Source organism: Urocitellus parryii, chromosome 11, assembly GCF_045843805.1.
Source record: "Urocitellus parryii isolate mUroPar1 chromosome 11, mUroPar1.hap1, whole genome shotgun sequence".
Classification (NCBI taxonomy): domain Eukaryota; kingdom Metazoa; phylum Chordata; class Mammalia; order Rodentia; family Sciuridae; genus Urocitellus; species Urocitellus parryii.
In genome coordinates, this window is record NC_135541.1 from 1,175,666 (window position 1) to 1,192,247 (window position 16,582).

The window sequence follows — 16,582 nt, forward strand, 5'->3', positions numbered from 1 at the left end:
AGGGCAGCTCCAAAGCCCTGTCCTCTGCTGGCTGTGGGATGGTCACTTCTTGTTTTTGGGTCTCTGGGCTCTTGCACTAGCCAAAGACTGCAGCCTCGGAGTGCCCAGGGTAGGGGGCACCTGTGGTAGGGAAGGTCCCACCAGCTGGCCATGGTGGCAGCTTCCTCTCAAGGTCAGCTTCTCTCTGGGCCCCTCTGGCGGGCAGGGGCTGGACCCTTGCTGTTCATAGCTTGGGATCTGCACTCCAGACTGGGGGCTCAGCTCCTGCATTCCTGAGGGTCCTCTGCCACAGAGCCTGCAGGGCTGTTTGTGCCCGGGGCACCCTGGTACTCTGATCCTGGGTGCTGGGTCAGGGAGGTGGCTCTCACCACTGGGCTTTCTGTCCGTGTTTCCTGTTGGAGCCCAGGAGCATGAGAAGAGGGCATAAATGATCAGCACCAGTGGTGACCACACAGGCCAGGGAAGGACCACAGGGCCAGACAGCCTTGAAGCCCAGCCCCAGCAGCCACCTGGCTGGGTGCCACTCTGGTCATGTCCCCCATCTTGTCAGTACAGAGGGCACACCTTCTTGAGCCAGGCAGATAGCGGGCAGCAGTGAGGACAGACAGAACTGGGGACAGGTTGCTGCTGTGGGCAGGACAGAGGGCTGGCAAGCAGGGACAGGGACAGTACTCTGAGGGCTTCCAAGTCTGTCTGTGCTCCTGTGGGCATGTGAGTGTGTGTGTGCAGGTGTGAGTGCACGTGTGTGTTTGCTGGGCTGTGCCTGAGTGTGTGTGGGGAGTGGGGGTGAGCGCATCCCTGGCTGCCCCTGCTGGGATCCCTGGGAGCAGGGGCTGCCTTCCTGTGCTTCAGGCCACAGCCGTCAAGCAGGACCACGCCCCACGTGCGGTGCCCCAGCCTGACCCCACAGGAAGGCGGGAGCCTTCGGGACAGATGAGGAAGAGGTGCCCAGTCGTGGGCGCCAATGAGACTGACCAGTGCTTGGGTTCAGCATTCTCACTCAGGACACTCCTGGGCTGTGCCCGAGTCCCCGTCCTGACTCACTGGGGGGCTCACATGTGTCTCTTATCCTACCTGAGCATCACCTGCTGAATGGCCCAACTTGGGGGGTGGCTTAGAAATGCAGGTCAGTCCCCAGGAGGGCTGCACGGCCAGCTTATCTGGCACCCCTCAGTCTCCTGGCTCTGGGTTCCACCTGAGCCTCCCCCGATCCACAGGGATCCCAAATCCAGTGCTGCCTGGCGCCTCCCCTGGGCTGAGCCAGAACCTTGGTGCCGATGTGCCCCATGCCCTCTGGAGTTCCTCTGAGGTCTCTGCTGCCTCCAAACCAGCCTGTCCCCTGCTGCGGAAGCCACAGGGTGCCCTGCCCAGCCCCATCCTGGCCTCTGTCCTGCAGTCTGACCTGCTCTCACTCCCACCGCACATGGCCTGCTCCAGGCCCTCCGCTGCACATGGGGGGACACGGGGCCTCTGGCAAGGCTGTCTGTCTGTGCCAGAGGGGCCGCTGCCCAGGTGGAGCCCTACAGGAAGTGCCCGCCTGTCCTGCATGAACTGGGCTGGCACAGGGAGGGGCCTTCAAGGTGCGCCCAGGAAGCCAGCCACAGGGCACACACACAGCACCTCACCTTTCTACTCGGAGTGGCACAGGGACACCCAGGGCTGGGGTGAGTCAGGCCAAGCAGGTGGGCTCAGGTGGAGGAAGGCAGGTCAGGTGGGGCCACGCTGGGAGGTCACACTGAGCAACTTCCTGGGGTCCTTTGTGATGCAGGATGGCCCCTGAAGCAGTTCCGAGGTGGGGAGTTCCAGGGGGTCTGGGGTGGGGGAGGGGCCGATGCAGCCCAGGCTGCTGGGTCCCTTGCTGAGGGGCATGGCTGCCCCGGGCCTCTGGCTCCTCTGGCCCTGGCCTCCCAAGTCCCTCTCTTTCCTCGCTCCTATCTCTTGACCCTTCAGTCCACTGAGTTGTTGGGCAAGAAAGCCAGGCCCTCTGCCCTCTCCTCCTGCCTGTGCCAAAGATGCTGGCCAGGGTTTTCTGTCCCCAGCTGCTGGTGAGGGCTTTGCAGCCACCTCCCCGGTGTCCTTTCCCTTCAGTCTCTGATAGGGTGGTGGGTTCCGACTGCGCGCTGGGGACTGTCAGGTTCAGATCCAACCCAGGGTCCAGGAGGCCCTCTTGGGCCAGAGGGCTTCAAAACAGGCCTGTGGCGGTCTTTCATGGCTTCAAAGCATGGACCAGGGACCCAGCTCTGCTTGTTGATGGGGGGTCTCTGAGCACAGAGGCCCAGTGGGGACCCAGGCTTTCCCTTCTCCAGGCCCCACTGGTGACCAGCTTCCATTTCAAAATCCCAGGAGCCCTTGGCCTCTGTGAGGGCCAGGTCACATAGCCAGGGTCCTGAGCAGACAGTCCCTCAAGGCTACCCTTTACCACAATGCCCACGCTGGTGGAGTTGGAGCTTCCGGTACACATTCAGATGGCCCTTGAGGGCCATGCGCTGGGAGGAGGGCCACCTCCAGCTGCAGATTGGGCTGGGTTCAGACCCCATCCCCACCTCCCTGACGCTTGGGAGGGGCCCCAACTCAGCTCCCTGGCTGTCTCTGAAGCCCCCTGCTCCAGGCAGAAGCCAACCCAGAGTCAGGAGCTGCAGTCAGCCTTGTGGCCACCTGGACTGCTGGCCTAAATGGGAACAGGTCCAGGTCAGCCTAGTGGGGAGCTGGGAAGGGCCAGGATCTACCCAGGCTGGCTGGACTCCCCCCCAGAGTGTGACCACCTTGGGGTAGCCAGAGTCCTGTGGAGACTCTTTCCACACCCTGACAACAGCAGACCCTTTTGGAAGGTCATGGAGCCTCTGGTCCCCAAGCTGAAGAACCTCAGAGGATGGGAAAGGCTGCGTCCCCACTCTCAGCAAGGCCTCCTGGGCCCCAGGGCCGGCTCTGCACACTCCCTTCCTGACGCCCAGGCTGGTCACCACAGTCTACTCAGAGCAGCCCTGGCCCCTGGCCCCTTGCCGGAGGCCACCTGGAGACCTGGGGCTCAAAGGCCGGATCACCTCTGGGGGTGCCCTGGTTCCTGGTTTTCCCCAGTCTGGAGGTGCTCAAGAGGCCCCGGTCCTATCTGGGCACCTGGTAGCCAGGAGAAGCTGGCCAAGCCGAGGGGCTGCAGATCAGCCGTAGCGGGGAGCCTCCATTTGAACCCGGATGCCAGGCGGTCCTGCCAGAGCGCCACCCCCAGCCGCACAGCCCTGCAGGATGTGTCCCAACCCTCTCTCTTAGAGGAGGTCAGGGCAAAGCAGGGACCCTCTGCAGAGGTGCCGCCCCTCCCCACTTTAGTCCTGGGACCAGCCCATGTCTAGAGATAGGCCTCTCCACTGCGGTGGGGGCCACCCTGGCCCCGCCCTCCCCGTCTCCGGGTTCTTAGACGGGCAGGTCCTGTACCCTGGCACAGCCCAGCATCCACAGGAGTGTCCTCTGGGTCTGGGCCCTCGGGGTGCTGGGACAGGATCCTTGTGGTCTTGCCCTGCCTGGGGTCCCCCTCATGGAACCATTGGCCCAGCCTCCATAGCCAGGGTCTCCGGCCGCGTCCTGTGAGAAGGGGCTTGTGGGTGTGTCATAGGTGCAGGAGAGAACGTGGTCCAGCCTACCTGAGAGGGGCCCGGCCACCTGAGCTGGAGTGGGGGCCATGGCTGCCATGTTTGAGTGGCAGGCTCCGTCTCTCAATTTGGCCGTCACTCCTCCCTTGATCCCCAGTGTTTATTTCCCCCAGTCACCAGGCCAAGGACCACAGCCACCCAACAGCCCTTCACAGTGAGTCACTGCTACTGGAGCCACCAATGCTTTCCACCTCCCCCGGGGCTCTGCTGGTCCAAACACTGGTGCCAGAGTGGCCCTGAGGCACCTCCAGGAAGGTGACTTTGACCTGCTGACCCGAGGCCCTCCAGGAGGGGTGGCGTTGGCCTGCTGACCCGGGGCCCTCCAGGATGGGGTGACTTTGACCTGCTGACCCGGGGCCCTCCAGAATGGGGTGACTTTGACCTGCTGTCCCAGGGCCCTCCAGGAGGGGTGGTGTCATCCTGCTGACCTGGGACCCTCCAGGATGGGGTGACTTTGGCCTGCTGACCCAGGGCCCTCCAGGAGGGGTGGCACCATCCTGCTGTCCAGGGCCCTCCAGGATGGGGTGACTTTGATCTGTTGTCCCAGGGCCCTCCAGGATGGGGTGGTGGTGTCATCCTGCTGTCCCAGGGCCCTGCGGTCTGGTGGCATTAGCCTACTGCCCCGGGGCCTGACTGCAGGGTGAGCTCCTTGCAGTGGGAATTGGGAGCCAGGAGGGCGGAGCTGGGGCTTCTCACAGCTGGAGCTGTCACCGTGTTGGTCGTGAAGCGCCAGCCGGGTCAGGGCCTGGGAGCCCAGCACTGCTGCACTGGGCTGATGGCAGTGATGGTGACTGCACTGGCTGAGGGGTCCCCTGGGCTCTGCCTAGTCCTTCACCACCACCCGGCAGCTCTGGACCCACACGAGGGTCAGGCCATGGCACCCCCCTGGGTGTGTACAAAGAACAATGGTGGGCCCAGGAGGAAAAGGCTCAGTACCCAGGGACTCGCCAGACTCCAGGACTCACACTGAGACCTGGGGACGAAGGGCAGCGGGCCACCTGACGCACCGGCTTTGCTGAGTGGGTGTCCTCACAGGGATTCCAAGTCGTCTGCATCAGCTGTGGTCACTGGAGGGGGTGAAACCTGGACTCCCTGGGGGTCTAGAGTTAGTGATGTGGCGAGGGCAGAAGTCCCGAGTAAAGGAAGAGCTGAACTGGGCAGCCCTGGGAGGGCACATTCAGGCCTGTCTCAGCCTCCAGCTGAGCAGTGAGGGGCTGGGACCAGGTCAGGGGTCGCCAGGGAGGAGGGTGGACTGAAATGCTGGAGAAGCCCCCAGGCAGCAGGCCCAGACCTGGGGGACACATGCTGGCTTCCCGGTCCTCAGCCCAAGTCTCAGATTGGCTGTGGGCTGCTCAGGCCTGGAGCAGCCCCCTCCCTGCGTAAAGCCTGGGCTGGGGCCCCACAGGAACCAAGACTCGGCCTAGTCCTCAGGGGCCAGCAGCCTGCTCTCAGGGTGGTGTGGGTGGAGGAGCAGGGGTGTCTCAGCATGTTCAGGACAGCATGAGAAACACAGCCTACAGCTGAGCAACTGGTGAAACGTGTTTCTCACAGCTCTGGAGGGTGGGAGTGCAAGGTCAAGGTGCCAGCAATTCAGGGGAGGACCTGGCTCAGAGTTGCCTCCCGCTGTCCTCATGTGGGAAGGGGTGGGGGGCTTCAGGCCGTGTTTCTTTGAATAAGGGCATCGGTCCACTCCCCAGGGCCCACCTCCTGGCGCCATCCCAGGGGGGCTTAGGGCCTCAGCTGATGAACTCTGGGACACTCAGGCCATACCAAGGTGCCAGGCAAGCAAGACGGACTGAGACCCTGTGAGGTGAACCGGGGCATGTAGGGGCTACCCCTGCGGGGCTGGGGGAAAGCAGGAGTGGGCTGCGGGGGTCCCCCTGGATTTAGGTACATGCACACTCCGTGCTTGGTGTCACCAACTCTGAGATGTCCTCAATGAACAGATGGGGCAGGAGGCCCCAGGTTGGGAGGACCGTGGGAGCAGAGGTGCCTGCTGCCACCCCTGGGGCTTCTAGAACTCCTGAGCCTGGTCCACCCCAGCTGGGGTGCAAATATTTGTTGAGCCAGTGAGTGGACAGATGGACAGACCGACCGATGGATGGGATGGCTGGGCAGGGAGCAACATGGCAAGGACACGGTGGGAAACCCTGGAAAATCAGGAAGGAAGTGAAGGTGGAGCAGGGAAACCTGCAGATCCCAAGCCGAGGACCAGACCTGAGGCCGCGTGGAGGCCAGAGCCCCAGCTGTTTGCCAAGGGACCTGAGCTTGGTGGGAGGCTGCCACCTCCGTGAAGGTGGGAGGCCACCTGAGAGCCGGGCAGGTGGCAGGGCACTGGTTCAGGCAGCTGGGGCGCTCCCGGGTGAGAAAGGCAGGTGCCTAGGGAGGGGGCCTGGGAGAGGGCAGTGCTGGTCAGAGCAGCCGGCAGCCGGAGGCTGTTTCCCTCTGGGTTCGAGCCTTCAGCCTCCTCAGGCCGCCGTGGTGGGGGTTCACCAAGAGGCCACTCTGGGCGACTGTCAGGGCCTCCCCGTAGCGCTTCTCCTCCAGGCAGCACTGGCCCAGACGCAGGAACATGCTGGCCGTAGGGGCCTGGCCTGGCTGCGCCCACAGGCGGCTCTGGGCCAGGGCCGGTGACAGCTCGAGGGCCTGGGCGAAGGCCCCTGTGGCGCCCTCCTCGTCGCCCAGGCTCAGCAGCAGGCGGCCCCGGGAGCTGAAGTCCTCGGCTTGCCTGGCCAGGTCCCCGTCCCCTGCTCCCTCCTGGATCACGTGGTCCAGGTCCTGGAGCGCCCGGTCAACTTCCCGCAGCTCAGCCAGGCAGGCAGCCCGTAGACGCAGGTGGCGGGTACTGCCACCACCAGCCAGGACAGCCAACGAGCAGTAGCCCAGCGCCCGCCTGGGGTGCCCTGTGTCCAGGAGGGTGCTGGCTTCCTGGGCTGCTGCCTGCAGAGGACACACAGGGACGTAGGGAGTACAGGGTCAGCCCAGCCGAGGCTGCTGGCCTTGGGTGGGGGCCAGCGCCTGGGTAAAGGGCCCTCCCTGCGACTCCCTATCCTGGAATTGGCACGGCCCAGCTCAGGCTGCCAGTGTCTGCAAGTGTCCTCCTCAGCTGCCACTCTCGCTGGGACACCGGCATCTCCTGTCCTCCCTCGGGAGCCTTATAGCCTCACCTCCTGGCAGGCCTCTGGTGATCTTCAGAACCACCTGTGCGGGCCCTCCAGGGGCTGCTTCTTGGCCCCACCACCTGCTGGGGGCTGCCAGGACCTTAGGACAGGAGCCGAGTGCCCTCTGCCCAGCCCAGGCCCTGGGTGCAGCTCCTCCCAAGGTCAGGAGGGGAGGGCCAGCTGTGCACAAACTGGCTCCCCCTTGCTGCAGTCCCTGCACCAAAGTCAAGGTTGGGGACCAAACATGCTGCACCCCTGTCCTCCCTCGGCTCTCCCTGTGGCTCGCGCTAGCATGGTGCAGGCCCCTGGATGTCCATGCACTGGGTTTTCTGTGTGCTGGACTCATCTCTGGCCCTGGGGGCACCTGGGTGAGCCTTAACCCTCCTTTCTGGACTGCTAGACTGGCGGTCATTGCTGGCTAGGCCTGCCGCCCCCAGGCAGTTTCCTTTCTGAGCTGAGGACCACACTGGAAAGCTGCCTAAAGCCTCTTCCTCTCCACTGACCCTGCTTCTTCAGTCAGCTAGGGACAGAAATCACAGGACACTTCCCAGTGAACCTGCTGGCCCCAGTGGCCTTCCGCGGCTCCCCTGGACCTGGGGAGTAAGGTGCGCTGCAGGCCAGCCTTTCAGGAAGCTCTGGGAAGCACACTCAGGTGCTGGGGTGTGACCTTGGTCTCTGACTCCAAAGCTCAAAGCCTGTGGTCCTGGCCTCCCCACCTGTGGTGCCCTCCTGACCCTGACCTGGCTGGCCTCTGGGGTGGCCTTCTGGCCTGGACGAAGCCCCTTGCTGACTCACCCGACTCTGGGAGGGTCCTCCCCTTTCCCTGTCACCTGTACTTTTGCACCCCAGGCAGAGAAGCCCAGAGGCTACGGCATTGTGTGTGGGCAAGGTGGTGCCAAGGTGGGCAACTGTAGTGCCAAGGTGGGCAGAGGCCCGTTTTCGGGGCAAGACCCGGTACCTCCTACTCACACCTCACCCCATCCAGCTGGAACCAACCCAGCAGTGGGGAGAGGACTGTGCCCTGTGGTGGCCCAGGGTCTCAGCCGTGTGGTGTGGAAGGGCCGGTGTGGCTGTCGGGGCATCTGTGCACACCTGGGCCACGCTGTGCCGCTCCGAGGCCTCCAGGAGCTGCAGCAGGAAACGCAGGTCCTGGGCGTCCGCCTCGGCCAGACACTGCAGGTCCTGGACGGCAGCTGGGACATCTCCCTTCTTGAGCTGGAGCAGGCCCCTCCGGGCCCTGGCCGCCTCCGGTGGGTGCGTGGGACACAGGGCTTCCTGCAGGGGAGCACTGGCCTCCTCATAGCTGCCTGTGGATCCAGGAAGGACAGTTGGGGGCCGTGGCTGGGGACGAGGAGCACATAGGCTGTGAGACATGCCTTCCCTGCTCCGTGCTGGCAGGGGCAACTGAGGGGCAGACTCGGCCCCGGGGACAGGGCTGGGAGCTGCACACTGGGAGCACGTCCAGGCTGCATGGACCCACCTGCAGACCCGCCCTGGCCCCCGCTGCATGACCCCTGGTGGGGCAGCAGGGCTCTGACTGCCCTCCTGGAGGTCACCACAGGGACGGCCTTCTCTCCTGAGGCCCTCGGGCAAGGCTGGGCCAGGGGAGCAGAGCACATAGTGTGAGCAGCAGGAGGTGGGGAGAAGACCCTGAAGCCCTTGGAGGGCCAAGGCGGGCGCCAAGAGCACCCTTCAGGTAGGGGTGAGCATCAGGGTGAGGTGGGGTCGGCCCACATGGGCCAGGGAGGGGCTGGCCTCCCCTGGACCACAGTGGATACCTGCTTCATGCAGCATGAGTGTGTGGGGCAGGAGGGCTCCTTGTGAGAGGCCCACAGACAGGCCCAGAGGTCAGGTGAGAGGGAGCCCTGCCCACAGAGGGGCCCAGAGGTCAGGTGAGAGGGAGCCCCGCCCACAGACTGGGACCAGAGGTCAGATGAGAGGGAGCCCCGCCCACAGAATGGGAACAGAGGTCAGGTGAGAGGGAGCCCCGCCCACAGATGGGCCCAGAGGTCAGGTGAGAGGGAGCCCCGCCCACAGACAGGCCCAGAGGTCAGGTGAGAGGGAGCCACGCCCACAGACAGGCCCAGAGGTCAGGTGAGAGGGAGCCCGGCCCACAGACAGGCCCAGAGGTCAGGTGAGAGGGAGCCCCGCCCACAGATGGGCCCAGAGGTCAGGTGAGAGGGAGCCCCGCCCACAGAAAGGCCCAGAGGTCAGGTGAGAGGGAGCCCCTCCCACTGATGGGCCCAGAGGTCAGGTGAGAGGGAGCCCCTCCCACAGATGGGCCCAGAGGTCAGGAGAGAGGGAGCCCCTCCCACAGACTGGGCCCAGAGGTCAGGTGAGAGGGAGCCCCGCCCACAGACTGGGCCCAGAGGTCAGGTGAGAGGGAGCCCCTCCCACAGATGGGCCCAGAGGTCAGGAGAGAGGGAGCCCCGCCCACAGACAGGCCCAGAGGTCAGGTGAGAGGGAGCCCCACCCACAGATGGGCCCAGAGGTCAGGTGAGAGGGAGCCCCGCCCACAGATGGGCCCAGAGGTCAGGTGAGAGGGAGCCCCGCCCACAGACAGGCCCAGGTGTCAGGTGAGAGGGAGCCCCACCCACAGATGGGCCCAGAGGTCAGGTGAGAGGGAGCCCCACCCACAGATGGGCCCAGAGGTCAGGTGAGAGGGAGCCCCGCCCACAGACTGGGCCCAGAGGTCAGGTGAGAGGGAGCCCCGCCCACAGACAGGGCCCAGAGGTCAGATGAGAGGGAGCCCCGCCCACAGATGGGCCCAGAGGTCAGGTGAGAGGGAGCCCCGCCCACAGATGGGCCCAGAGGTCAGGTGAGAGGGAGCCCCACCCACAGATGGGCCCAGAGGTCAGGTGAGAGGGAGCCCCACCCACAGATGGGCCCAGAGGTCAGGTGAGAGGGAGCCCCACCCACAGATGGGCCCAGAGGTCAGGTGAGAGGGAGCCCCACCCACAGACTGGGCCCAGAGGTCAGGTGAGAGGGAGCCCCGCCCACAGATGGGCCCAGAGGTCAGGTGAGAGGGAGCCCCGCCCACAGATGGGCCCAGAGGTCAGGTGAGAGGGAGCCCCACCCACAGATGGGCCCAGAGGTCAGGTGAGAGGGAGCCCCACCCACAGACTGGGCCCAGAGGTCAGGTGAGAGGGAGCCCCGCCCACAGACTGGGCCCAGAGGTCAGGTGAGAGGGAGCCCCGCCCACAGACAGGGACCAGAGGTCAGGTGAGAGGGAGCCCCGCCCACAGACTGGGACCAGAGGTCAGGTGAGAGGGAGCCCCGCCCACAGACTGGGCCCAGAGGTCAGGTGAGAGGGAGCCCCGCCCACAGACTGGGCCCAGAGGTCAGGTGAGAGGGAGCCCCGCCCACAGACAGGGACCAGAGGTCAGGTGAGAGGGAGCCCCGCCCACAGATGGGCCCAGAGGTCAGGTGAGAGGGAGCCCCTCCCACAGATGGGCCCAGAGGTCAGGTGAGAGGGAGCCCCGCCCACAGATGGGCCCAGAGGTCAGGTGAGAGGGAGCCCCGCCCACAGATGGGCCCAGAGGTCAGGTGAGAGGGAGCCCCACCCACAGATGGGCCCAGAGGTCAGGTGAGAGGGAGCCCCGCCCACAGACTGGGCCCAGAGGTCAGGTGAGAGGGAGCCCCTCCCACAGACTGGGCCCAGAGGTCAGATGAGAGGGAGCCCCGCCCACAGACTGGGCCCAGAGGTCAGGTGAGAGGGAGCCCCGCCCACAGATGGGCCCAGAGGTCAGGTGAGAGGGAGCCCCGCCCACAGATGGGCCCAGAGGTCAGATGAGAGGGAGCCCCACCCACAGATGGGCCCAGAGGTCAGGTGAGAGGGAGCCCCACCCACAGATGGGCCCAGAGGTCAGGTGAGAGGGAGCCCCACCCACAGATGGGCCCAGAGGTCAGGTGAGAGGGAGCCCCACCCACAGATGGGCCCAGAGTCAGGTGAGAGGGAGCCCCGCCCACAGATGGGACAAGAGGTCAGGTAAGAGGGAGCCCCGCCCACAGACTGGGACCAGAGGTCAGGTGAGAGGGAGCCCCGCCCACAGATGGGCCCAGAGGTCAGGTGAGAGGGAGCCCCACCCACAGACTGGGCCCAGAGGTCAGGTGAGAGGGAGCCCCGCCCACAGACTGGGCCCAGAGGTCAGGAGAGAGGGAGCCCCGCCCACAGACTGGGCCCAGAGGTCAGGTGAGAGGGAGCCCCGCCCACAGATGGGCCCAGAGGTCAGGTGAGAGGGAGCCCCGCCCACAGATGGGCCCAGAGGTCAGGTGAGAGGGAGCCCCACCCACAGATGGGCCCAGAGGTCAGGTGAGAGGGAGCCCCACCCACAGACTGGGCCCAGAGGTCAGGTGAGAGGGAGCCCCGCCCACAGACTGGGCCCAGAGGTCAGATGAGAGGGAGCCCCGCCCACAGACTGGGCCCAGAGGTCAGGTGAGAGGGAGCCCCGCCCACAAACTGGGCCCAGAGGTCAGGTGAGAGGGAGCCCCGCCCACAGACTGGGCCCAGAGGTCCGGTGAGAGGGAGCCCCGCCCACAGACTGGGCCCAGAGGTCAGGTGAGAGGGAGCCCCGCCCACAGATGGGCCCAGAGGTCAGGTGAGAGGGAGCCCCGCCCACAGACTGGGACCAGAGGTCAGATGAGAGGGAGCCCCGCCCACAGACTGGGACCAGAGGTCAGGTGAGAGGGAGCCCCGCCCACAGATGGGCCCAGAGATCAGGTCAGAGGGAGCCCCACCCACAGATGGGCCCAGAGGTCAGGTCAGAGGGAGCCCCACCCACAGATGGGCCCAGAGGTCAGGTGAGAGGGAGCCCCGCCCACAGACTGGGACCAGAGGTCAGATGAGAGGGAGCCCCTCCCACAGACTGGGACCAGAGGTCAGGTGAGAGGGAGCCCCGCCCACAGACTGGGCCCAGAGGTCAGGTGAGAGGGAGCCCCGCCCACAGATGGGCCCAGAGGTCAGGTGAGAGGGAGCCCCGCCCACAGACTGGGACCAGAGGTCAGATGAGAGGGAGCCCCGCCCACAGACTGGGACCAGAGGTCAGATGAGAGGGAGCCCCGCCCACAGACTGGGCCCAGAGGTCAGGTGAGAGGGAGCCCCGCCCACAGACTGGGCCCAGAGGTCAGGTGAGAGGGAGCCCCGCCCACAGACTGGGCCCAGAGGTCAGGTGAGAGGGAGCCCCTCCCACAGACTAGGACCAGAGGTCAGGTGAGAGGGAGCCCCTCCCACAGACTGGGCCCAGAGGTCAGGTGAGAGGGAGCCCCGCCCACAGATTGGGCCCAGAGGTCAGGTGAGAGGGAGCCCCGCCCACAGACTGGGCCAGAGGTCAGGTGAGAGGGAGCCCCGCCCACAGATTGGGCCCAGAGGTCAGGTGAGAGGGAGCCCCGCCCACAGATGGGCCCAGAGGTCAGGTGAGAGGGAGCCCCGCCCACAGATAGGCCCAGAGGTCAGGTGAGAGGGAGCCTCACCCACAGATGGGCCCAGAGGTCAGGTGAGAGGGAGCCCCGCCCACAGACTGGGCCCAGAGGTCAGGTGAGAGGGAGCCCCTCCCACAGACTGGGACCAGAGGTCAGGAGAGAGGGAGCCCCGCCCACAGACGGGACCAGAGGTCAGGAGAGAGGGAGCCCCGCCCACAGACTGGGCCCAGAGGTCAGGTGAGAGGGAGCCCCGCCCACAGATGGGCCCAGAGGTCAGGTGAGAGGGAGCCCCGCCCACAGATGGCCCAGAGGTCAGGTGAGAGGGAGCCCCACCCACAGATGGGCCCAGAGGTCAGGTGAGAGGGAGCCCCGCCCACAGACAGGCCCAGAGGTCAGGTGAGAGGGAGCCCCGCCCATAGATGGGACCAGAGGTCAGGTGAGAGGGAGCCCCGCCACAGACAGGGACCAGAGGTCAGGTGAGAGGGAGCCCCGCCCACAGATGGGCCCAGAGGTCAGATGAGAGGGAGCCCCTCCCACAGACTGGGACCAGAGGTCAGGAGAGAGGGAGCCCCGCCCACAGACGGGACCAGAGGTCAGGAGAGAGGGAGCCCCGCCCACAGACTGGGACCAGAGGTCAGGAGAGAGGGAGCCCCGCCCACAGATGGGCCCAGAGGTCAGATGAGAGGGAGCCCCGCCCACAGACTGGGACCAGAGGTCAGGTGAAGGGAGCCCCGCCCACAGATGGGCCCAGAGGTCAGGTAAGAGGGAGCCCCGCCCACAGATGGGCCCAGAAGTCAGGTGAGAGGGAGCCCCGCCCACAGATGTGCCCAGAGGTCAGGTGAGAGGGAGCCCCGCCCACAGACTGGGCCCAGAGGTCAGGTGAGAGGGAGCCCCGCCCACAGACTGGGCCCAGAGGTCAGGTGAGAGGGAGCCCCGCCCACAGACTGGGCCCAGAGGTCAGGTGAGAGGGAGCCCCGCCCACAGACTGGGACCAGAGGTCAGGTGAGAGGGAGCCCCGCCCACAGACTGGGCCCAGAGGTCAGGTGAGAGGGAGCCCCACCCACAGATGGGCCCAGAGGTCAGGTGAGAGGGAGCCCCGCCCACAGACTGGGCCCAGAGGTCAGGTGAGAGGGAGCCCCGCCCACAGACTGGGCCCAGAGGTCAGGTGAGAGGGAGCCCCGCCCACAGACAGCGACCAGAGGTCAGGTGAGAGGGAGCCCCGCCCACAGACTGGGCCCAGAGGTCAGGTGAGAGGGAGCCCCACCCACAGATGGGCCCAGAGGTCAGGAGAGAGGGAGCCCCGCCACAGACAGGGACCAGAGGTCAGGTGAGAGGGAGCCCCGCCCACAGACTGGGACCAGAGGTCAGGTGAGAGGGAGCCCCGCCCACAGACTGGGCCCAGAGGTCAGGTGAGAGGGAGCCCCACCCACAGATGGGCCCAGAGGTCAGGAGAGAGGGAGCCCCGCCCACAGACAGGCCCAGAGTTCAGGTGAGAGGGAGCCCCACCCACAGATGGGCCCAGAGGTCAGGTGAGAGGGAGCCCCGCCCACAGACTGGGACCAGAGGTCAGGAGAGAGGGAGCCCCGCCCATAGATGGGACCAGAGGTCAGGTGAGAGGGAGCCCCACCCACAGACAGGGACCAGAGGTCAGGAGAGAGGGAGCCCCGCCCATAGATGGGACCAGAGGTCAGGTGAGAGGGAGCCCCGCCCACAGACTGGGACCAGAGGTCAGGAGAGAGGGAGCCCCGCCCATAGATGGGACCAGAGGTCAGGAGAGAGGGAGCCCCGCCCACAGACAGGGACCAGAGGTCAGGAGAGAGGGAGCCCCGCCCACAGATGGGACCAGAGGTCAGGTGAGAGGGAGCCCCGCCCACAGACTGGGACCAGAGGTCAGGAGAGAGGGAGCCCCGCCCATAGATGTGCCCAGAGGTCAGGAGAGAGGGAGCCCCGCCCACAGACAGGGACCAGAGGTCAGATGAGAGGGAGCCCCGCCCACATACTGGGCCCAGTGGTCAGGTGAGAGGGAGCCCCGCCCACAGACGGGCGCAGAGGTCAGGTGAGAGGGAGCCCCGCCCACAGATGGGCCCAGAGGTCAGGTGAGAGGGAGCCCCGCCCACAGACAGGGACCAGAGGTCAGGAGAGAGGGAGCCCCGCCCATAGATGGGACCAGAGGTCAGGTGAGAGGGAGCCCCGCCCACAGACTGGGACCAGAGGTCAGGAGAGAGGGAGCCCCGCCCACAGACAGGGACCAGAGGTCAGGAGAGAGGGAGCCTCGCCCATAGATGGGACCAGAGGTCAGGTGAGAGGGAGCCCCGCCCACAGACTGGGACCAGAGGTCAGGAGAGAGGGAGCCCCGCCCATAGATGGGCCCAGAGGTCAGGAGAGAGGGAGCCCCGCCCACAGACAGGGACCAGAGGTCAGATGAGAGGGAGCCCCGCCCACATACTGGGCCCAGTGGTCAGGTGAGAGGGAGCCCCGCCCACAGACGGGCGCAGAGGTCAGGTGAGAGGGAGCCCCGCCCACAGATGGGCCCAGAGGTTAGGTGAGAGGGAGCCCCGCCCACAGATGGGACCAGAGGTCAGGTGAGAGGGAGCCCCGCCCACAGACTAGGACCAGAGGTCAGGTGAGAGGGAGCCCCGCCCACAGACTAGGACCAGAGGTCAGGTGAGAGGGAGCCCCGCCCACAGACTAGGACCAGAGGTCAGGAGCGAGGGAGCCCCGCCCACAGACAGGGACCAGAGGTCAGATGAGAGGGAGCCCCGCCCACATACTGGGCCCAGTGGTCAGGTGAGAGGGAGCCCCGCCCACAGACGGGCGCAGAGGTCAGGTGAGAGGGAGCCCCGCCCACAGATGGGCCCAGAGGTCAGGTGAGAGGGAGCCCCGCCCACAGATGGGACCAGAGGTCAGGTGAGAGGGAGCCCCGCCCACAGACTAGGACCAGAGGTCAGGTGAGAGGGAGCCCCGCCCACAGACTAGGACCAGAGGTCAGGTGAGAGGGAGCCCCGCCCACAGACTAGGACCAGAGGTCAGGAGCGAGGGAGCCCCGCCCACAGACAGGGACCAGAGGTCAGATGAGAGGGAGCCCCGCCCACAGACGGGACCAGAGGTCAGGTGAGAGGGAGCCCCTCCCACAGATAGGCCCAGAGGTCAGGTGAGAGGGAGCCCCTCCCACAGATAGGCCCAGAGGTCAGGTGAGAGGGAGCCCCGCCCACAGACAGGGACCAGAGGTCAGGTGAGAGGGAGCCTGGCCACAGACTGGGCCCAGAGGTCAGGTGAGGGAGCCCCGCCCACAGACTGGGCCCAGAGGTCAGGAGAGAGGGAGCCCCGCCCATAGATGGGACCAGAGGTCAGGTGAGAGGGAGCCCCGCCCACAGACTGGGCCCAGAGGTCAGGTGAGAGGGAGCCTGGCCACAGACTGGGCCCAGAGGTCAGGTGAGGGAGCCCCGCCCACAGACTGGGCCCAGAGGTCAGGAGAGAGGGAGCCCCGCCCATAGATGGGCCCAGAGGTCAGATGAGAGGGAGCCCCGCCCACAGACAGGGACCAGAGGTCAGGTAAGAGGGAGCCCCGCCCACAGACAGGGACCAGAGGTCAGGTGAGAGGGAGCCCCTCCCACAGACAGGGACCAGAGGTCAGGTAAGAGGGAGCCCTGCCCACAGACTGGGCCCAGAGGTCAGGTGAGGGAGCCCCGCCCACAGACTGGGCCTAGAGGTCAGGTGAAGGGAGCCTGGCCACAGACAGGCCCAGAGATCAGGTAAGAGGGAGCCCCGCCCACAGACTAGGACCAGCGGTCAGGTGAGAGGGAGCCCCGCCCACAGACAGGGACCAGAGGTCAGATGAGAGGGAGCCCCGCCCACAGACGGGCCCAGAGGTCAGGTGAGAGGGAGCCCCGCCCACAGACGGGACCAGAGGTCAGGTGAGAGGGAGCCCGCCCACAGACGGGACCAGAGGTCAGGTGAGAGGGAGCCCCGCCCACAGACGGGACCAGAGGTCAGGTGAGAGGGAGCCCCTCCCACAGATAGGCCCAGAGGTCAGGTGAGAGGGAGCCCCGCCCACAGACTGGGCCCAGAGGTCAGGTGAGAGGGAGCCCCGCCCACAGACTGGGCCCAGAGGTCAGGTGAGAGGGAGCCCCGCCCACAGACTGGGCCCAGAGGTCAGGTGAGAGGGAGCCCCGCCCACAGACGGGCCCAGAGGTCAGGTGAGAGGGAGCCCCGCCCACAGATGGGCCCGGAGGGTCAGGTGAGAGGGAGCCCCGCCCACAGATGTGCCCAGAGGTCAGGTGAGAGGGAGCTCCGCCCACAGATGGGCCCAGAGGTCAGATGAGAGGGAGCCCCGCCCACAGATGGGCCCAGAGGTCAGGTGAG

At 66.2% G+C, this 16,582-nt stretch overlaps 1 protein-coding gene across 1 annotated transcript in view; it reads right to left on the reverse strand.

The window, feature by feature from the left end:
* Positions 1 to 6,053: 6,053 nt before the first annotated feature.
* The window catches only part of Ttc34 (tetratricopeptide repeat domain 34), a 31,739-nt gene continuing 21,210 nt past the window's right edge, over positions 6,054 to 16,582 (reverse strand). The window contains exons 7-8 of the mRNA XM_077791341.1: positions 7,895 to 8,109; positions 6,054 to 6,581 (exon numbers count right to left, since the gene is read on the reverse strand). Of these exons, the coding sequence (XP_077647467.1) occupies positions 6,054 to 6,581; positions 7,895 to 8,109 (743 nt within the window). The remainder of the gene's footprint in view (positions 6,582 to 7,894; positions 8,110 to 16,582) is intronic.